The following is a 22,709-nucleotide window of genomic DNA, read 5'->3' on the forward strand; positions in this document are numbered from 1 at the left end:
TCATACTCCTACCATGCCTCTCTTCCCTGCCATGATGGATTGCCAGTGATAGAGTAAGAAAGACATGAAAGAAAAACACTCAATTGGAATGAGACTCCAATTAATGGCATGGGCATTGTCCTGTGTGTGTATTTTGCCTGCAATATGCACCTCATGCATTCAGTACCTGTGGATCCCAGAAGAGGGCGACGGATCCTGTAGCTGGAGTTATAAGCACTTGAAAACCAGATAGGTGCTGGGGAGAGGCTGGGCCCTCTGAAGGGTCCTTAACACTGTCTTTCCAGGCCCAATCTTTATAACCCATAAGACTAATTTTTGTTGCTGTAGAATCTAAATACTAAGGACAAGGAGCTAAATCAGAACATCTATCAACAAAGATTTCAGTATGTGTCTGTGTAACTACTACTCTGGTGAGGTAGATAGTGGGGGAGGATACAGCAGAGACAAGTCCATAGGAACTCTATGTCCAGTTTTGTTATGAAATGAGTCCGACAACTCAGTATATCGAAGTATTTTATTAAGTCAGGTAAGGAATCTTCACATTGTTAAACACCAGCTGTATACATCTATAAGGGCATGTCAGCAAAGATGGCTGAGTATAGGTTAGCAAGTCCCAAAGATATTCAAAAGCTAACACAGTAAAGGTCATGCGAATTCTAGCAGTGAATCATGATAAAGGCGCGCTCTATTCTTATGTTCAAGATATACATTTTACCCGATAATAACCTTATGAGTAACAGAAGCTGTTATTCAGACACACATTTTACCCAAGACTAAACCTTAGCAACTCACTGCATTGATTAGCAAAGGTTATTTTAGAGACTGATATGGCAAAACGCACGCCCTTTATTCATGGCTGAAAATCCCACTATGCATGGTGATACTTGTGAAGACTGAAAATAATCTGGTGGATGTAACTTGGGTGAGTGGTGCCAAGAACCCTGAGAGCCTAGTGATGTTCTCAGGTGGCAGCTTTGAACTGCCCCATGACAAAACTGACTAGATGCGGAATGCTGGGTAACTAGTCTTTGTTAATTTGATCTTGCTCATTATTTACATAATTTATAGCCACCATAGTGATGGGCAGGTACATAAAGATCCTTTTGCAAGCTTTGTTTCCCAACACCCGTTATTCTCTACTCTCTACCCTTCCAAAAACCAAAAATGAATTCAGACTAAGAACTACATTTAAGAAATAACATGCAAATAAAGGGAGACAGTTAAATCCCTTTGTCACCAGCAAATATTCTTAACGTATGCTTCCATTCCATAAACCAGATAACAGAACACCCATGTTTTAAAACAGGATATTGGAAGTAATGATTTTATTGTATAGCGGTTGCATTTACTCACCAAATGCTCAACGACCACAAATGTTTTTGCAACTAAAACTAAGGCGCTACAGGAAGTTGGGAATTCATGTTAGATACTAACGATCTTCAAGCTTTGAAGATGTCATCGCATGAAGAAAATTATGGGAAACACTGTTCCCGATAATTACGTACACCCTTAGTGTAACATATGGAGGTCACTGTCTCCGATATAGACACTGTGGTAGGCAAAAACTACCTTGTTCTTTATACATTATGGAAGACACTGCTCCCGATAATGTGAGTTAAGTTTGTGACAAAGGTACTGGAAATTTTGCAAAATTGGATTTGAGTTACATCTTGAATAAACTGAGCTATAGAATTTTGTTGATGTACTATCATAGCCTTTAAATGACATTTAACTTGGCCACAACTCACTGGACTTAGAATTATCATTTTTTTCCAACTCAACTAGGAATCTCTTATTTAACCCAATCCTCTTCTAGCTCATCGGATATTGTTTGGCTTGTGGCTTTCTCCTTTCTAAAGCCCGCAAGTGCTGACCGTAAGTGCAAAACTTCCAGTATCTGTGGGTCTCATTAGCAGATGCTGCTTTTATTAAAAGAAAACGACAGTATAACTGTCATAATTATGGAAGGCACTGCTTCCGATAATTATCTTCTATTAAAAAAACACTATTTATAGTGAACTCTGTCACTGATAAATAAACAATAAATATCTCAGTGCCAAAAACGACAGAGCTTCCCTGAAGACCAGCACTTTGGCCAGAGCTCGGCAGTGTGTTCTGCTGACAGACTGAGTCTAAACCTGTTCTTTTTCAGAAAGTGTTGGAAAAGAAAAACAAAACAAAAACAAAACAACCCAAAGAACTAAAGACTACTGGGTAGATGACAGTGGAGAGAAAACTTGAAGTCTTTGGCTTCTGGTCTCATCCTAAATAACACAAAGGTTAAACCAATAAGGCCTTATTCCTGTAAACAGACAAACTTCCTTTCTTTTATCCAGCAGAAGGACCTAGTTCAACCTTGCTGGCAAGAAAACAAGTTGCACCTCTTCTGAAAAGTAACTGTCTACTTTAGGGGAATGGAAGCCAGCTAAATCCTTCAGGCATACAGCTCAATTGGAGAATCCCAGTGAGGGTCAGATGGAGATGGGGAATCACACCCAGCGACCACTCTGCCCCTCACATACACCCTCTTCCTCCCACCTCAAGATACTAGTAGTGCCCTCAGGACTTATAGCAATGTTCTTACAACTGGTTCTGACATTTTCATGACCATGAAGCAAAGAGCAAGGTATTACAAAAGACTCAAAATTCTAAAGATAATCTAAGAAGGTATCATGAACATGGAAAGTGTTGTCCACTGTAACTTGAAGTGTGGGTCCAACCCTGCACTAAAAGCTGCTGCCTAAACACATTAGATGATTGGGTAGAATTTTTAACATTAGGTTTTAGAGCTCTAATGAAAATTTAGCACAACCAGCTCAAGTCTAGAAACAGACTACCCTCTCTCACTTAATTATGCACATTACATTTAAAACTCATTGTCAATATTCCAAATGTCACCAGAGAGGGCATTTGCAACTCCCTGAATAGTCCACGTAGCCAGGGCCAACTGGTTTCTGAAGAGCGTTTCATTGAAAGCAGTGATATTTTTCTGACGAAGTCTCAGGTTCTCCACTAAAGCTGAGAGGGTGTGAGAGCCAGAGCCCCAGAAGATGTGTCGGAAAGGAGACTCTCTTGGAGATACATAGGGTGACAGGAAGTGATACTCCACCTATATATAAAATGAAGACAAGACAGCTCAAACAGTGCTATGACTTACAAATGCTTCTTTCAAATGTTAAAACCTCTGAAGTAGACTATGGAGAACTCAGTTACAGTACTATCTTCTAAGTGTGAGGCAAAATTTTAATCCCATTATTTAAAAAAGCATATTAAATGGCACAGGGATTTTTTTTTTCTTTTTTTCGGAGCTGGGGACCGAACCCAGGGTCTTGCGCTTCCTAGGCAAGCGCTCTACTACTGAGCTAAATCCCCAACCCTGGCATAGGGATTTTTAAATTAAAAAGTATAGCCTTGGGAGGGTAATGGGTAATGGGGGGGAGGATGGGGAGGGGAACACCCATATAGAAGGGGAGGGGGAGAGGCTAGGGGGATGTTGGCCTGGAAACCGGGAAAGGTAATAACAATTGAAATGTAAATAAGAAATACTCAATCTAATAAAGATGGAGAAAAAAAAGTATAGCCTTATCTTTAATCCCAGCACTGGAGGCACAGGCGGGCAGATCTGTGAGCTCAGTGTGATCTACGGAGTACTGGGACGAGAACTGCAGCGGTGGGGTGGGGGGTGCACTAATGTATGCTGTGTGAGGACACATGCCACTTAGTGCAGCCAGTTCTCTCCACTTTTACAATGCTTCCTGGGAACTAATTTAGGCATCTGAGAGTATACAGTTTCTTTACCTGCTCAGTTGTCTTTAGTTTTTGGTGTGGTTGGTTGTTTGAGACAAAAGTCTCACTTTAAAGCCCCAGCAGATCTGAAATTTGCTGTGTATGCCTCTGACTCAGTTCTCCTTGCCTCTGCCTCCAGTGCTGGGATTAAAGGCGCACACCCTACACCCAGCCTAAATAGCATATGGAAGTCTTAAATTTCTCCCAAATTGACTATGATAGCAGGGCTTCACTCATGAACAAAACTTAAAAAGATTTTTTTTCTAGGGCTCAGCAGTTAAGAGCACTCACTGATCTTCCAGAGTTCAATTCCCAGCACCCACATGGTGGTGCACAACCATCTGTAATGGGATCTGATGTCCTCTTCTGCTGTGTCTGAGGACAGTGTCAGTGTACTCACGTATATACAATAAATTTAAGAAAAAAATTTTTCTTCTAAAAAAGTTGCTAGGGTTGGTCTGGAGAAATGGCTCAGTGGTTACAGACAAAGAAAATTTGCTGCTCTTGCAGAAGACATGCGCTTAGATGCCAGAACCCACATGGCAGCTTAAAAATGCTTTAACTTCAGTTCCTTGGAGACCAAAGACCTCTTCAGGCTTTCTCCATATCAGGTACAAACTGGTGCACATATGTACATGTAGAAAAGCACACATACACATAAGTATCCTAGGCATTACCACTTAACTACTCCTAAATGTTTTTAAAGGTATAAAACAATTATCATAAAATTAATGTCTTTTCTGTTTCTAGATTAGATAGTACATTGAGATTGTGATACAGACCAGTATCTGTATTCAATTCTGAAGTAGCAAAGGACTCTAGGCGCCTGGTACTGTCCACTTTTCTTTTATATAAATAAAAGCACTGCTAACTAAAGTTTATATACATTAGTTCCTTCTTTCCTAAGAGCACACTTACTTTCATAATACGATCATTGATTTCCCTCATGACGAATCTGTTTGTTTTCTCAGCATTATGAAAATCAGTTGTTAGTCTAGAAGTAGCACGGAAGTAGTCTCCACGAGCAGAATACAGCCATTGTAGACTTAGACCCATATCCTGTCAAAGATGAGCATTAAATTGTTCATTAGATGTAATACTTTTTTTTAATATAGAGTTTGGGGGTTGTCACATATGCTGCCCAGGGTTAGCTAGCTAGCAGTCACTGAAGTCACTAAGGTGGCCCAGGCTGGCCAAACTCATTTTCTAATCTCAAAAAGCCAGATGAGAAGAACTTACTAATGTGAATTAAAAAACAAACAAACAAACAAACAAACAAACACCCACTTAGCAAGCGATTAGTGGTGGGTAGCATGGTAGCTGGGCACAGGAAACTGCTCACTAGGGAAAGGTGTTTGCCCACTCTGCCTGAAGAATGCATTCCAACCGCCAGAGCCAACATAGAAGGGGGACAACGCCCCTCCACGCTGTCCTGGCTCTCACATTTGCCCTAGGATACTTATCCCTAATAAAAACGTAACAATAACCAAAAAACCCCAAACACATGAAACCCAGTAGGTACGAGCTGTGCATGCCTGCTCTTAGCTATGGCCCTGGATCACAAATGACAGAAAAACGCTCAGTGCTGGGATCAGGAGAGCGTGTCCTACACTTGAAAGCCTCGATGACCAACAACTTTTTCAAATAAAGTCTGGGGTCTATGTCAAATTTCCTCCTGGAAAAGAATTCATATGCTGATACGTCAGCAATGAGCCTCTTAAATAGTGTGACACAGTGACCCCACACTTGGGCCCCCCACTCTTAATGAGCTTGTAAAAGGCTGCTCTAGCCAAGTGCTGTAATGCCATGTACACGAGAGGGAAGAAAGCAGAAGAGCTGCTGGATCTGGTGGCAGACAACTGTGATCCCAAGCTTACTGTTCCAAATTCAAAGCCAGTCTGATTACCAGTAAGTCTCTGCCTCAGAATACAACACACACACACACACACACACACACACACATACACACACACACACACACACACAGACACACGTTGTGAGTAGAAATGAGTTACCAGAATAACGAGGCGGGTTAAAAAGTAGAAGAGATCTAGATATAAGCTAAACAAGAGAAAATGTAGTGCTTACTTTGATATCTGCTTTGAACTGGTTCAGATCCTTCATAAATGACAGTAGTTTGCTGTTGTACATCTCATAGTCCAGGGTCAACTCAATGTCATGGGTAAGTTTAATAATGAACTGACCGGCCACCTCTGCTGCTGTACGAACCATTTGGTTGAGCTGAGGAACTTTCTGAATTAATATCTCATAGGTATCTAGTTTAGTGCCCAAATAAGGATAGTCCTCATCCTAGAAGACAAGGAGAGGCCGTTAGACTGTGTGATTTACAGCAGGAGCCCTACCTTCTAGGTTTACCATCAAGGAAACAAGCATGGTGGAAGGAACTCACTGCCAGTTATCCTCAACCCCCCACATATTCCAGGCCAAGCATGTACCACCTACATGCAGTTTAAAAAATCTATGACGTCCTTCAACCCACAGCCCTGACACCTAGTTCTTCATATGAAATTCATCCTATGGTTTTAGCAGCCCATCAAGTGATGCCAGTCTCCAAATCCAGATGTTTCTTAATTCCCCTGACTTTCCAAATTGACTCAGTAATTTCCATCCCAGCTCCCCAGTACTGATAATGTCAGAATTTCTCATTTAACTCCGCTCTTCTCAGCCTTTAGGGCCTTCTCACTGGTTCTTCTAACAATGTGATCAATTAAGTGTTCTGTTCCAATCATTTTATACTTGTATTCCTGCTGCTTATGAGATCATTTCTGAACACCTAGGATACTTTCAATGGGTATCTAGAAGAGTACTGTTCAGCAGATCTTAAATAAAAATATCATATCTCTGTATTACAAGAAATTAAGTCCTATTCCTAAAATTATTTTACTGACATTTAAGCAAAAACTCACATGCTAATTAAGCTGACGTGGCTAGTCTGCTTTATAATAAGGATAATCTTTTAAAATCTATTAAATAATCTATTAAAATTTTAATACTGAGCAATTTGACTTCAAAGTTAATACAAGATCTTATGAAAATGCTTCAGAGTCCTTAAGACTTACCTCACAAAAACAGAAAGAAACTGCTGGGATTCCTGAATATGCAAGAAAAGGGAATGCAGCATTGTCCAAGGAAAGTTCCTCACTGCAAAGGAACAACCTTCTTTACCAAGAATTCTAAAATGCAGTCCTGCCCTGCCTCCCCCTTCCCTGATAACCAGACCCTGCAGGCAGAGCTCGGCGCATGCAGGGTAGGAGCATATCTATTATGTCTACTACTATATGCCAACTTACATTTTGCTAATCCAATTACTGTCTCGATATAGATATTTTCCATCAATCGGATGCTTTACCTGTGAAAGGAGAAATACATCATAAACACTTGTTTAGGCTAGCTTCTCTGCAAATACTCAAGAGTTGCGTACAGCCACATGGTCAGTCCCTTAGGAAGGTTGCTTGGGTCTTTATGGGCAGTGACACTAGAATTCTCCCCAGCAATCTATTCCAGTCTTCTTTTTCCCTTGTGAGAAAGGCTTCCTTCTTAAATGACATCTTACATAAATCCTCAATAACCTACATAAATGTGCCTGTCTCCTTTCTGCTCACTTATTTGTAGACTGCCAGCAAGCACACAACTAGACTGAGACCTAATGTGACCGACCTGTAAGTTCCCAGTGGACTTCCCATCTAGTTTATAGTTTCCCTCCATCTTTAGTGACTCTAACACACCAAAGGATTCAATATTCTCTTCAATACAATTCAATATTCTCTTCCTCGTTCAAAACCGATGTTTGCCTTTTCTAGTATGCATTTCTTCTGGTGTTATTCAAGTCCTCCTAAACCTTCCTTCATTGTTTGACTTACAATCTCCCTTAAGTTCAGGTCCCAGGGCAATAATCCTAATGATGTATTTCTAAGAATCTTTCAAATATTCTCACGTTCAGCAGAACGAGGATCAGTTAAGTCAAGAACAAGAAATTCTATAAAATTTACTTTCAATTTCTATTACTGGTTACTGTTAAGTGTGTTTTATCTTTGACCACAAAAAGGAATACAATTTTGTAAGTAGGTATACTCACGTCCTGCATTATCTTCCCCATAAGTGTATATAATAGGGGGCTGGCAGAAACCTTGAAGTTGCTAGTACCTGTAAAATAATTTTTAACATTTTCCCTTTTGAGACAACAATATTCATAAACAATTCTATAATTAAAACTTCCTAACAGGGGTTGGGGATTTGGCTCAGTGGTAGAGCGCTTGCCTAGCAAGCGCAAGACCCTGGGTTCGGTCCCTAGCTCCGAAAGAAAAAAAAAAAAAAAAAAAACTTCCTAACAAAGACTATCATATCAATCCCAGCACAAGAGGCAGAAGAAGCAGGAGGGTTGTTTTTAACAAAAGCTCAATAGTTCAATTTTACCAAGGACTCGGAAGCCAGATGTTGGGGTGGAAGCCCTACTACCTCAGAGAGGCAGAGGAAGCACCTGTCTGACCTTCCTCCACAGCCAAGGAATGTCAAAAAATATCTCCTCCACACTATCCCAAAACCCCCTCAAACTCAATGTCCCTCCCTTCTATTCCCTGTGTACCTCTCTGGTCTGACTCCCTATGTTCACCTTCTGTCAGCTGGTTGCTTGCTCTACCTCTTGGCCTGTAGCTGATTTCATTTAATCTCGCTTACAATGTTCAAGCAGAAAGCTCTTCGATTAAAGGTGTGTCCTTAACCAAACCACAACTAGGAATGTTTTTCCAGTAAAATACACTCTTAGAGAAGAAACCCATACTCCTTCCAAAAATTAAACTCAAAAACCAAAACCCAGATGTAGTGGTGCATCCCTTTAATTCCAGCAGTCTGGAGCAAAAGGTGTATCTTTGTCCTGTGGTCTAGAAAGCAAGTTCCAGGACAATACAAAGCTACACAAGAGAAGCCTGTCTTGGTTTGTAGTCTCATAGCAGTGTCAATGTTGATAGTATTTAGGAATAAACTCTATAACTTGATGCATTAAGCTTGGCTATGGCCAATGTTCACTATGAAACCTAGCAAGAGCTACTTTAGAGCCTGCTGCTCCTGTACATAATGCTTACCCAGGACGACTTTATCCAGATTAATGTAAGTGAAAGCCTTTAGATGCAAAGATGAAAGGTACCCCTGGAAGAGAGGACACATTATTAACATACTGACGTATATTTATTAATAAGCACGAACCTATCATATCACGTAGAAAGCTACTGTTTGTTAGAAGGATCCACTTTGAAATCTGGATTCCATTGAGACATACTACACAAAGGCAAAAATGGTATAGAGATGTAAGATAGCCTAACTTTGAGGACAGAGACTAACATCCTAGACTATGTAATACCTCCAGCCACTCAGTGGCACCAACAGCTCCATAGTCTCCTGCAGTCCAGCTGGCAAAGATAATACTCCTGCTGGGTCTAAATCCATCTGGAAGACAAGAAATTAGTTTCATCTTGGGAGAGGTTACAGGCAGGTAGGTAACTAAGATGTTCAGATTTATTTGATTTCAAACGCCTTTCCCTTTGAAGTCCTTGGTGAAATATTAAGAATAAAAATAATATTTTAAAAATAATCTTTGTAGAACAGTACCTGTATATAACATTGAGTAAAGGGCAGGGCGCCTTACTGTGGTAACTGCCTTACGACTCCCTTTCAGCCCCTTCATCTCCACACAGGTGCTATTACACTGTTATAAGAGCAATCTGCTTGAAGTCTTTTAGGCACCCAAGTAGCTGGGCCTACAAATGCCACTATGCTAGGCTATCCTTCAGTTTTAAGAAGTTTCTGGGGTACTGTGTGACAACTCCTTTAAGCAGTCCATGTACCACAGCCTACCAACTGCCCTGATTACATTTTTCTACAACATATTTTGCATAAAAGCAACACTTTAGACCTCAACTAAAAGAATACACAACATAACTGGGTTTACATTGTGTGTGCCAAGTACCATGAGAAAAGTCTTAGAAGTAGAATTATGATAGTTGTTAGGTCTTGGAACATTATCATTCTATACACGTTAAAACTAAGAATATGGTTTAGCTTAACATTAATAAATACTTCTCAGGTTTTCAAAGACATGGGTTAGTGAAGATGGTCTTGTTTTGTATTAAAGAATCTGCCACAGGAGAATGTGACATAGCAGGCAGTGGAGGCTCACTTTCCCAGAGCTTGGGAAGCAGAGGCAGGCAGATCTGACTGAGTTTCAGGACCGCCAAGACTGCCCAAAACAAAACAAAACAAAACAAAACAAAACAAAACAACTGGAAGAGAGAAGTTAAGATTTCTGTGGCTATACCACCCCGAACGTGCCTGATCTTGTCTGATCAGAATTTAAGATTACAGGTAAAATTGTACAAGCACAATATAACTGATAGAATGAAATGGAGTTCACAAATGTTTTTAAGGTCAAAACTTTTCCTACTGTACCTTTTGAAATCATATCTGAGAATACTTGGGCAAGTTTCAACAGAAGACCTGTTCCCACACTGGACTTCGCAACACCAGGGCCCCAAGCGTCTCTCTGGGCTCCTACTACAATGTAGCGGTCTAAAAGAAGAAAAGGGGCGACAAACCATCCCAGGCATCAGCGAGCAGCAGACCCACCCTACCACAGGATCAGTGAGCAGCAGACCCACCCCACCACAGGGTCTCCCACTGGGCTTCCAGCACTGGCATTACAGGTAGGCTCCATGCCAAGTCTAGTTTTTTGTCCTATTAGTAAATGTGACTGTCACCAATCTATTGCATGGTAGTTATGCTTTTTAAATTAATGCTATGGATGGAACTGGTATGTGAGCCTGTGAGAAAACAACTTATCTAAGCAACAGAATGCTTTCACAGGCTGGTATGCCATGGCCTTGTTATCTTCCAATATACTCAATTCTCATTAATTCACTTGATTCGGGGAGAAAGCTCAGTGCAAAGATGTTTGCTGCCAGGCCTTGCAAAAAATTTAGATCCAACCCCCACCTGGACAAAATCCTTAAAATCTGTTTACTGACCTTCACATGTAAAAATTTAAATGATTATAGGAAGACATTTAATGCTGAACTCTGGCCTCTCCATATACTTACATGGTCAGTCACACGAATGTGTTGCACACACACACATTAAGTTCACCCTAGGGCAAACAAGACAGCAGCTCATTCCAAGCCAGCACCCTTCCCCTTCCTGCGCCCGACCTACCTGCGGTAAGCAGCAAACAGCAAAAGCAGGGTCTTTACCTGGTTCCTCATAGCCTTTAATAACGCCAAAGATGTTAAGTATTCTTGTTTCTTTCAGTACATTGTTCACAGTGAGCTTCACATTTTGATTCTGTGAAAGTTCCAGCTTACATGAGGAATCTATATTCCAACTAGGAGGACAGTTTCCTTCCATGTTTCTAGAAATAGAAAAAAATAAGTATTAGCATTTTGGGCTAGTATTTTTCCCTCTGGTTTATAAATTCAGAGACAGGTGCCAGGCAGCACAAGTTAGTGAGAACCACCTGCTACTGACTGATGCTTCTCAGGTCAGAGCCCAGTGCTTCACAAAATCCTCACATAGATGTTCTTTGTGACTACTCTACTCATTTACATTCTAGTTTTCCAACTAAATCAAAGAAATAAGAGCAGAGGACTTAGATAACTCCTGTTACAGAAGTTGTTTTTCAAGACAGGGCTTCTCTGTGGAGCCATAGTTGCCCTGAACTCACTCTGTAGAACAGGCTGGCTCCAAGAGATCCAGCCTCCTCTGCCTCCCAAGTGCTGGAATTGAAGTTCTAAATTAGATAATCTTGTAATGAGGGAGAAAGAAGATATAATTTAATGATACACTTTGAGAACGGACCTCAAGCCCTGGCTGCCAGGAACTTGCTATTTGGCTGGTCTTGAGCTCAGTTATCCACTTGCTTTGGCATCCTAAGTGCTGTAACTAAAAGTACTCACCGCCATGTCCAGCTCAGACTTGTACAGGACAAACAACCAGAATAATTACCACAAAGCAACTGTTACTAGAATAATTTTGTGCTGCCAAAAAATAAAAATTTGGAACTAATAGTTATTATACCATTAGACGTCAGTTCAACAAGAATCCCAACGTATTTCTTACAGTAACTGAAAGGACTGTCAAAGGGAATCAAGTGTTTCAACACAGAAGTTTTCAAAGCAAAAGGCACCACAGTAGGAGTGCACTGAGTGATCAGGGTTACAAGTCCCTTATCAAGATCACTTTTTTATTTACAGAAGAAAATCTTATTAAAAAAATCTATACAAGTCAGCAGTTAACTACACCCAGACTTCCAAATATGAACATTATAGCCAACTGTTATTTTTATTAAATAAACGTGGTTTTTCCCCCTTGCATAGTCACCCCCTCACCATGTAAGAGCTTTCAGACACTGACTTACTTGAATAGCTTTTCTGCAGCAGCTCTTGAGATCGTCTGCACAGGTATAGAAGGCAATCCAGATGACTGAGATGGCGGAAACTGAGTATGGTTGAAAGAAGGAAAGCCAGGTGTATATGGATCCCCAGTTCCTAGATGAGCCTAGTAAACAGATATAGTAATAATTAATTCTATCCAGCACTTACTAAAGAAATTGCCTATAAGATATGGTTTGAGGCTATAACCCAAACACTTAAAGTCTAACCATTTCTATAAAATGAACTTTAAAATAAAATTAGTGCATCTAAAAAACTTCAATTCAAGGTCCTATTAATAAAGCATTCTCAGCAGCTACCTTCCTACTTCCTGCAACACGAACATCTAGAGAAATCACTGACTCCAGAAATAAGAACTCACATGTCCAAAGAATTGAAGGTCTGCCTCAACAACGGGGAACGTATTCCTGTCCATGTAGATGAGGACACCAATTGCATTAAAGCTTTGGGCATTTGCAACCTAAAATTAAAAAAAGACCACAAAAATGTAGGATATGAAAATCAGTTCACACAAAATGAAAATAACACACACTACAGAGAAATCTTCCCCAGGGAAGAGCACACCAATTCATTAAATAATACCAAATAGTCAGCCATAAAAACATACGCCAACATACTGACTAAGCAGCTTATAATTATATGTTTAGGCACACACACAACAATGAAGTTATAAATAAGTAGTAAAGAAAGGCATACAGGTAGGTTCGAAAGACAGGAAGAAGGGAGGTAGTTACAGTATAATCTACAAAAACAAGATAAAGTTCAATAATCCATACTCACCTTTTCTGCAAAAGTAATTTTCCCTGCTCTAACAATCACTAAAGATCCATTCACAGAATAATTTAATTCTTCAAAGTCCTTTTTAGTGCCAAAATTAGCATGGACCAGTTTACCCTAGAATAAAGACATAAGGTTTAATGAGGATCATTGTATCAAAACTGCTATAGAATCTGAAAGATAAGACCATTCATAAGAAAAAAACTTGAGGCCTGGTGGCACAGGTCTCTAATCCTAGCACTTGGGAAGCAAAGGCATTCAGATCTCCTTGAGTTTTGAGGCCAGCCTGTTCAACAGAGGGAGTTAGAGAAAAGAAAGGGACAGGGAGGGGAAGGGGCAAAATCAAATTCCAAACAGTTCTAAAGCAGTGTTACCAGAAAAAAAAAAAACATCTAAGAGTTCTGGCCTCAGGAGTTCTATATCTCATTCTGCCTTTACATTGCCTCAACAGTATCTAGGGAAAGGATAAAAGGATAAACAGAAACATAGATCAGGCATGTAAACACTTATTGAATGTTTCCACATCTGAATCTAAAGCAGTTGAAAACACAGACTGTGATTGTGCACACAGGCTTATATGGAGGTCAGAGGACAACATAAGTATCTCAGGTGCTTGCTCTCCAGTGTGTCAACCTGACAGAAGCCAGAGTCATCTGAAAGAGACTTAAATTGAGGAAATGTCCCTTGCTGGCATGGCTGTAGGACATTCTCTTGATCTGACTGATAGAGAAAGGTAAAGGCTTTGGGAGTGGTCTTGAATAAGGAAAACAAGATTTGGGACAGGAAACCTGTAGATCTCTGACCCTTTGGGTCTGAACCCTTTTCATAGGGGACCATTGGAAAGCAGAATTTACACCACAGTCACTAAATAGCAACAAAAGTAAGAAGATTGAGAACCACTGATTTAGGGTCTTACAAAACAAAACCAGGACCTTAAGATTCATTCTAACCTAAGGGGGGTGGGGGGAGAAGAGGGTCCAAGAACAAGAACCTTATAGCCAGTTAATTTATACCCGGATCTAATTCCCTTAGTTGAAGACACATTGGAAAAGTCAATTCACTATTTTTACTTACAGTAACTTCTCCAGCTTTACTAAATGCCACATAACCCTCAGGAGCCTCCACTGGGTCAATGTTACTACCTGAATTTATGGTCACCAAGTTTTGAGAAACACTGAAAAATAAAAAATAAAGTTAAAACCATTCTTGAAGAAAAAGCCTTGTTAGTATACATAGCATTTGATTTGCGTTGATTAGCTTAAAAGTGGTTTCTAAGTTTTAACCTTGATTTCATTTTGAAAGTCTCATCTACTGAGAGATCAAAGCAGTTAACCTCTATAAAACAAGTTACGATTTCAACATACCTGTTTTTCACTTGAATCTTCACATAATGTTCATCTCGCCAGACTTTGCTGAATTTAAAGTCATGGAACAGATTTTCAATATAATAGGCAAGATTCTCGTCTTTCTGAGATCCAGCCTCACGAGGAGTATATGTATTCTGGCTCAGCTGCCTGGAAGAGTAAGTTTTTTGTTTGAGATAAGGTTCCTGTGTAGTCCTGGAACTTCCTGTACATAGACCAGGCTGGTCTAGTCAGAGATCCTCCTGCCTCTGCCTCCCACTAAGTGCTTGGATTGAAGGTGTGCACCGCCACCAGCCAACTAAGAAAGGTCTGCATTAAAATGTCTATTTTAAATAAATATTTACGGGCTGGAGAGATGGCTCAGTGGTTAAGAGCACCGACTGCTCTTCCAAAGGTCCTGAGTTCAAATCCCAGCAACCACATGGTGGCCCACAACCATCTGTAATGGAATCCAATGCTCTCTTCTGGTGTGTCTGAAGACAGCTACAGTGTACTCATATACAAAATAAATAAATAAATCTTTAAAAATAAATAAATAAATAAATAAATAAATATTTACTTCAAGGATCAAGCAAATTGTTTTAAATACATTACCCTTCAAAGTCAAGATAAGGGGTTGGGGATTTAGCTCAGTGGTAGAGTGCTTGCCTAGCAAGCGCAAGGCCCTGGGTTCGGTCCCCAGCTCCGAATAAAAGAAAAAAAAAAAAAAAGTCAAGATAAATGATGAGGCAGGACTCAAAACTGCTGAATTAATCAGTCACAGAGAGGGAAATAAAATGTACCACCACCTTAAGTAACTTCAAAGTTATGTTTTTGGTTTTGTTTTGTTTTTTTTTTTTTAAGATTTATTTATTTATTTTTATATGAGTACACTCTAGCTATCCATAGACACACCAGAAGAGGGCATCAGATCTCATTACAGATGGTTGTGAGCCACCATGTGGTTGCTGAGAATTGAACTCAGGACCTCTGGAAGAGCAGTCAGTGCTCTTACAATCTATTTACCATGAATGTTCCTTTAAAAGCCTCATCCTTACATATCTGCATAGGAATTTTAGGGAATGATGAACAGCAGCATCCAGGAGGTCTGGAGAAGCAAACACTAATACTATTGGTGAACCCAAGAGGTACTGCTCTGGCACACAAATACCAATCAAGAAAGTCTTTAGAGACCTGGAGGGTTACAATGGCTCTGTGGGTTGTAACACTGCTTGAAGAAGAACCACTTCGGATTCCAGCACCCACATGTTGACTTCTGTAGGCACCAGGCATAAGTGTAATGCACATTCATGCATATATTCATAGTACATAAAGCTTAAACCTAAGTTTTAATTTAAAGAAATTTTAAAAGAGAACACTAGAACAGAAGAAAATCTGACATCCCACAAAAAACTACAACTGGAGAAAAAGGAGGCTCTCCAGATGAGTCCTACTGTCCTGTCAGCATAATTCCACACTGTCAGGAGGACCCTCTGAAAGTCTTTCAGGTCTCCCCATCCCCAACAAAGACTGTTCACATCAGGATTGAACTTGGGAACTTGAGCTTACTTGATGATGTCAGTGAACTCTATGGAATTCAATTTCTCTGACAACAGTGTTTTGAGGTCTGCCCAAAATAAGCGAGAAGATTTAGGAACATATTCTGTTTCGTCGTTTTCTGACTTGTCCGCCTCTTCCGCTTCAGCCAGTCTCACACACTCCTCTTTTTGTTCTACGCGCTTACAATAGCCCAGGTAGCCGATCATAAATCCTAAAGACAGGAAATTTAGAGGTAAACCCACAGACTTCATCCAACTTAGCCCTGAAAACTTTAAATTCTAAGCATCTAAAAGAAAATTATGAATCTCAGTTTAATGGAATTTAAATTACCACAATAAGTCATATTTTACAGTGACCTATTCAAGACATAGGTGCACACTTTGCCCTAATGGGAGGCCTTCCTTAGGACTGCTCCAAATCTCCTGTGTATATTTCTAATAAAACATCCATAATTTAAATGTTTCCTTTCTTGCAGGACTCAAATTTGATGGCGGGTAAAGAATCCTAGTGCCTATCATAGCTCCATTTAAAAGTACAAAGTATCTCTTCACCAGAATGAAGTAAGAGTCTAAGAACTAGTTAGTTATAAGAAATCCTTTTGAATGACCATTCCTTCTTACCAATCAAAAAAAAGATGACTACTGCAATAGTCGCAAAGCAGAGTCTTCCATTAAACCTTTTGGGTTTTCTGACACTAGCCTTCATGTTACTGTCAGCATTTTCTTCCTCATCTGCAGCCAGTTTCATCTCCACATGACTGTTATCTCCATCTACTTGCCGAGCAAGGCTAAACCGGGTGTATGACAATGGCTCCCCTCCAAACTGACATTTTAAAGAGAAAAAAGAGATACAATTACTAATACATTACAGTAGTTTGGTCATTATACTATATGCACAATACTATGACATATTCATATGGGAAGTTACCTTTCTAACTGATACGCTTCTCTGTGCCCAGTTCTGTCAATGGCAGGCTAATAGTCTTTCACTTACCCTTTCTAGGGTTTCTACTTCCTGTTTCCTAGAACATTTCTTGTTTAAAAAAATAAATAAATAAATGAGATGGGTTTATCTCACCACATTGCTCAGACTGGCCCTGACTCCTGGCTCAGCCTCTAGTGTAGCTGGGGCCACTGGCACACATTTTAGTTTACCTTGCTATATAACCTCTTCAAAACACCTAAAGCTACCCCTTCTTTTTTTTTTTTTTTTGGAGCTGGGGATCGAACCCAGGGCCTTGCGCTCGCTAGGCAAGCGCTCTACCACTGAGCTAAATCCCCAACCCAAGCTACCCTATTCTTAAGTATTTCCCAAAATTAATTTTTTTAAAGATTTATTTTTTTAATGTATATGTACACTATACATTTTCTTTTTTAAAAAGCACTATTTATTTATTTCATCTATGAGTACACTGTAGCTGTCTTCAGACACACCAGAAGAGGGCACCAGATCTCATTACAGATGGTTGTGAACCATCATGTGGTTGCTGGGAATTGAACTCAGGATCTCTGGAAGAACAGGCAACCCTCTTAACCTCTAAGCTATCCCTTTAGCCCCATAATTAATCTTAATTGAAACTGAACATATTTGTTTTTGAGTATTATAATATCTGCCTACAATCTCCAGCACTTGGGAGAAAAGAGATAGATTGAGTTCAAGGTTAACTTTATCTCAAAGAAAAACCTAGTACATCTTTTATGGGACCTGTTTTGCCTTAATATCATTAGTTCAGATGTTTAAAAAACAAGAAAAAAAAAAGGCTGGTAAATTTGGGGTATCATCTTGAACTCACTGGGTAAGTCATGTTTTCAGTTTGTTTGTTTTTTTTTTTACTGTACATTTTTTCAGATAGATGAAAGTACCTTACCAAGTTAGAGAATGCTGATCTGGCTTGATCCATCATTCTCAGTTGTACAAGGGAGCACCTGATAATATTAGAACAGAGAATATAATGAAATAGAGATCACTGTATCAGATTACTGTTCATTATATCAAACTTACTCCTAAAAATACAGTCACCTTTCTAGAAAAGCTCTGTGTTCCTTGAGGTAGAATCTACTAGGAAGTTCTGGCTGGCCATAAACTGAGATCCCATCGCATCAACTTCCCAGCACTGAGAACTATACCATAACCTGTCCCCCAGACAGCCACTAAAATGTTTAATTTACTGATAACCAATTCAGTGTGACCCTTGACTGGACGCTGAATTGAGATGGGATAGCAGGGGAGAAAACTACAGAAGATAAACCTGAGCCTTGAGACAAAGATAACTGAACATGGATAATGCTATGCTAGATTCAGAGTGTGATGATTTGTTCTTGATTAAAAGCTGAATTAAGAATCATGATATCAACTGAGCAGTGACGGTGAGGCCTACTATAAATTTTAGCACCCGGGAGGCAGGCAATTCTGAAGCCAGCCAGTCAGAGCTACAAAACAAACAAAAACCAAAGCAAAACAAAACCCAAAGTATAGAGAAAACTTGTTAGGATACCATCTCTATCAAGTGTGTTTAATGAAATGAAAGACTATGGGGTGGCAAGCCCTTTCAGTGTTCTTAAGTTGCCCAAGCTGGTCGGTCATGTTCACTCTGCCTCTTTCCTCCCAAGCACTAGAACAGAACTGCAAGTGGGCAGGTACCACTCTGTTCAAATAAATGCTTAAACTTAGTATCCAGAGGGACTAATTCAAAGACAACACTATGCAGAAACTAGGAGAATAAGAGTTTTTCTACGGGGCTGGGGATTTAGCTCAGTGGTAGAGCGCTTACCTAGGAAGCGCAAGGCCCTGGGTTCGGTCCCCAGCTCCGAGAAAAAAAAAAAAAAAAAAAAAAAAGAGTTTTTCTACAACAGTTAGGTCTGGTGACACAGCACTTGGCAGGATGGAGGATGTTAGTTCTAAGTCTATTCACTAACATCTTTGAACCCCCCTGTTTTAATGATTAAAGTCACATGTCAGATCATACATGTTCTCGGAAGCACAATCTCTTGTCCCTTCTGCTAGTTTATCACCACCACTGCACCAGAAACAGACCAATCGCCAGAGCCAGAACGCCCCACCCTGAGGCAATTTTAATCAAATTCTAGGAAAAAAAAACAGCTTACACTTTTCTTTTTTTTTTTTTCTTTTTTTTTTCCTTTTTCTTTTTTTCGGAGCTGGGGACCAAACCCAGGGCCTTGCGCTTGCTAGGCAAGCGCTCTACCACTGAGTTAAATCCCCAACCCCCAACAGCTTACACTTTTAATGCTTGTCTGAGATAGCTATTCCTAAAATATTTTAGTTTGATAATGATTAATAATAAATATTAATAAAATAATGATTGAACAATTGAGCCTAAACAGGCTGCTGGTACTAATGTCCAAATTTGGCTTTATAATCCAATTACACCTTATTTTTTCTGAGAAACAAGTTATTTCTATTTTAATTCACTGAACCAAAATTAAGAATAACAACAAAACAAAACAAACAAACAAAAAAAAAACAAAACAATTCAGAGCTGGGCAGTGGTGGCACATGCCTTTAATCCCAGCACTTAGGCAGATGATCTGAGTTTGAATTCAACCAGGTCTAGGGCTAGTTCAGAGAACCCTGTACAGAGGGCAAAGTCAATAAAAAATTATGAGTTATGAAATTTCCATTTAATCCCAATACTGCATATGTGAACACCATAGTAGTTCCAAAATAGGCAAAGCGCCAGACCTAGTGACACATGACTTTAATCCCAGCACTTGGGAAGCAGAGGAAGGATTTGTGTTCAAGGTCAACCTGGTCTACACAGTGATAACCAGTCAAGATAGTTAAATTGTCAAATCTATACTCTGCAAGCATATACTGAGACAAACTGATAAAACAGACTAGCTAGTAGCTGACAATGGACCACATCTAAAAGTAAAGCAATCCTCATTTGGCTTATTATCCCAAGATGTCACCAGTGCCAACGTCTGTGACAAGAGAAAGTTAATCTTGATCTCTCACATTTACTTATACATCTTTGATGTTACCAAACATTAGGAAAATGCTTCAATTCTAATAAAGATTAAGATAAATAAAACTAAGATAAAAAGACAGGCATGGTTCTTGTGATATAGGACCTTAACTTTGAACTGTAAACTAGAAGATAACCAATGATACTGCCCAGACTTGTCATTAGAAAGTAAGCTATGAAATGGTTCTTCTGACAAGCACATGGCTACTTTCAAATCCTGCGTTCACACAGAAGGAAGCTCCTCTGACTGAGGACTCCATCTAGAGCTTCAAAATTAGACAGCATTTAGCCCTGACTTTTACAAGTCTTCCTGTTCTAAGTCCTACTTCTTTACTACTGCAGTCTTAGCTCACAGACCACCTATGAGATCTTTGACTTCTCTCCCAATCTTAGTACAGAATATTAAGTGGCAGTTATACAGCTCAAAGTTTCTGTATTCCAATAAGCCGCTATGCAGTAAGTGCACAGACCTTTAGTCCTAGCTCTCAGGAGGCAGAGACAGACAGATCTCTCTGAGTTCAAGGGCAAACTGGTCTACAGAGGGAGTTACAGGATACACCAGGCTATACAGAGAAGCTACGTCTTGAAAATAGACACCTGCCCACTTCCCCACCCTCACAAGTGTTCCAATATGCTTAATGATCATGAGTTTGGACAAAAACAAAAGCCCAACCCACTTTGGCTAAAACTTATGACTATATATACTTAGAATGACTTATTGAGATGTTTTAAAGACAGGTTCTTACACTTAACTCAGTCATCTACCTGCCTCTGCCTTGCCCCAGTGCTGGGATCAAAGGTGTGTGGCACCATGCCACTATCCAAGCAGAAGCAGATGGATCTGAGTTCAAGGCTACCCATGGATTCATAGTGGGACCTTCTTTGGGAAATTGAAAAACCAAGAGGAAATAAAAGGTAGCAGGTTTTCATTTCCATACAGTTCTCTGAAAAGCAACCAAAAGGTCGGAACCACTTGAGGTCACTGAAGTTTACTTTGTATAGCCTTCATCTGAGAGAGAAGGAAATCACCTACACACAATAGACCCAAGACCAGAGGTTCTTTTAAGTAACTTTCATTGTTGTCTAATTCAAATTTAGCCCAGAACCTTGCCCCAGTACAGATAAGCACATTGCCACAGCACATAACTACTTAGCCTTAGGGTGGAGTTAGGCAGACAGATCTATCCAGTCAACACAGGTTAGGTTCTCAGTCACCATTCCTTGACAACATCCCCTCTCAAAGTAAAAAGTATTATATATATATATATATATATATATATATATATATATATATATATACACACATATATATATATATCTCCCTTTGAGAAAAACGGCTGATATTGGATTCCTGTATAATGCAGTTTATTATAATCCTTACAGAAAACAAATGCAGGAGGACCCACACAAGCTAAATCCCATTTTTTTGGTAGATAAGGTCCTGAATCAGCTTAAATGTCTTTGTCAAGGAGGTCATAATTCACAGCTCAGAGCCAACTGCACTAGCCAGCTACTGTTCCAAACTCATCTAATCTTAGAATAAAGGTATCAGGTAGCCGAGAATTCCTGTAACACAACTATTCCCCATTTCAATCCTATTAAAAAAAAAAAAAAAGCAAAGGAACTGAACTGCAATCCAGCCCAGTCCTCTGCGTTAAGTACAACGAGATCATTTCATTTTAAGCACGGGACAAAATGTTAACTGAAAGTTTGCAAATACAGATTTCTTACCCTCAAACACCATTTTAGAGAGCTGTCCAACACCATGAGCACGTTGGTTCCCTACAGCTAGCTCTAAATAGCTCTTACCAAGAGGCCTTATTTCTATTTAAGCTCTCCCATCTTGAGGATGCTAGCAACATTCTTAGTATTATCTGCAGCGTTCAGATCTATTCTGCCCTGAAAAAATGAGATTTCACACGCTGGGCCAAGAGGCAGAGCCTGGCAAAAAAAAATAAAAAAGGACCAGGTGGTGCCGAAGTTCCAACGTGCGGTTCTTGGAAAGTCCCCTTAAATGTCCATGACACTAGAAGCCGAATTAAAACAGCTTTGTCCTTTTCAGCTGTGACCCCCTCCTGCGAGGGGCCCCAAGGTCACCCACGTACCCCGACAGCCGTTCCCTGGGGCAACTTCCTCCAGCCGCCACCACGTGTTCCCAGCGGAACAAGCCTGCGCCTCAGCGTGGTGACTCTCGAACCCGCGGCCTAGGACCGGCTTGCGAAGGCCCGGAGGACCCGAGGGGCGCAGGGTACAGCGGCTCCCCACCCACCCCGCTGCACCTGCAACCCGCGCTCCGCAGCCCCGGCTCCGCAACAGCCCGCCGCCTCGCCGCCCGCCGCCCGCCGGCCCTGGCCTCTCGTTCTAGTCCGTCCGCCACGCGATGAACACGATGGGCCGTGCCACTGACAGGAGAGTCACTCACTCTGAAGCACCTCCTCAGTCCGCAATGCAGCGGCCCGCGCTCCACACGCCTTCTGAAAGGAGCGCTGCCTCCTACCCAAGCATATAGGCCGGCCCCGCCCCCGGGCCGGCCCTCTTGGCTTACGTCACTTCCTGCCGCACGTACACCTACCGAGGTGCTCAGGCAAGACCGCTGGAGGCGAGATGCGCGCGCAGCTCGTGCGTGCGCGGAGTGGGAGAGAAAAGGCGCCAAGGCGGCAGGTGTCAGGACTGCGCGCGCGATTGGCTGTGGCTTTCTTTCTCTCGGCGCACCCCTCCCCCGCGGTGTCTTTGTAGTTGGCCCGTCGCCCTCCACCTAACCTTGACCGACACCCAACCCTGTGGTGCAAGTTCAGAAGTATTAGC

The 22,709-nt window shown here is 40.7% G+C and overlaps 1 protein-coding gene across 3 annotated transcripts; it reads right to left on the reverse strand.

The window, feature by feature from the left end:
* Positions 1-498: 498 nt before the first annotated feature.
* On the reverse strand, positions 499-22,437 carry Tfrc (transferrin receptor). Of its 3 annotated transcripts, none has more exons than NM_022712.1 (19): positions 22,327-22,437; positions 17,787-17,844; positions 16,540-16,741; positions 15,929-16,130; positions 14,381-14,530; positions 14,091-14,190; positions 13,020-13,133; positions 12,601-12,699; positions 12,206-12,345; positions 11,043-11,200; positions 10,246-10,365; positions 9,161-9,246; positions 8,886-8,949; positions 7,883-7,950; positions 7,098-7,156; positions 6,867-6,948; positions 5,875-6,096; positions 4,705-4,845; positions 499-3,109 (listed from the first exon to the last, which is right to left on the reverse strand). In NM_022712.1, exons 2-19 carry the CDS (start codon positions 17,820-17,822, stop codon positions 2,867-2,869), a joined length of 2,286 nt encoding a protein of 761 aa, NP_073203.1. In that variant the 5' UTR covers positions 17,823-17,844; positions 22,327-22,437; the 3' UTR covers positions 499-2,866. The 3 variants fall into 3 exon arrangements, with proteins under 3 accessions (NP_073203.1, XP_087432987.1, XP_087432988.1); XM_087576861.1 differs by having other exon boundaries at positions 501-3,109; positions 22,184-22,380; XM_087576862.1 differs by having other exon boundaries at positions 501-3,109; positions 22,010-22,380.
* Positions 22,438-22,709: the final 272 nt, after the last annotated feature.

The sequence above is a fragment of the Rattus norvegicus genome, chromosome 11 (genome assembly GCF_021556685.1).
Source record: "Rattus norvegicus strain SHRSP/BbbUtx chromosome 11, alternate assembly SHRSP_T2T, whole genome shotgun sequence".
Lineage (NCBI taxonomy): Eukaryota > Metazoa > Chordata > Mammalia > Rodentia > Muridae > Rattus > Rattus norvegicus.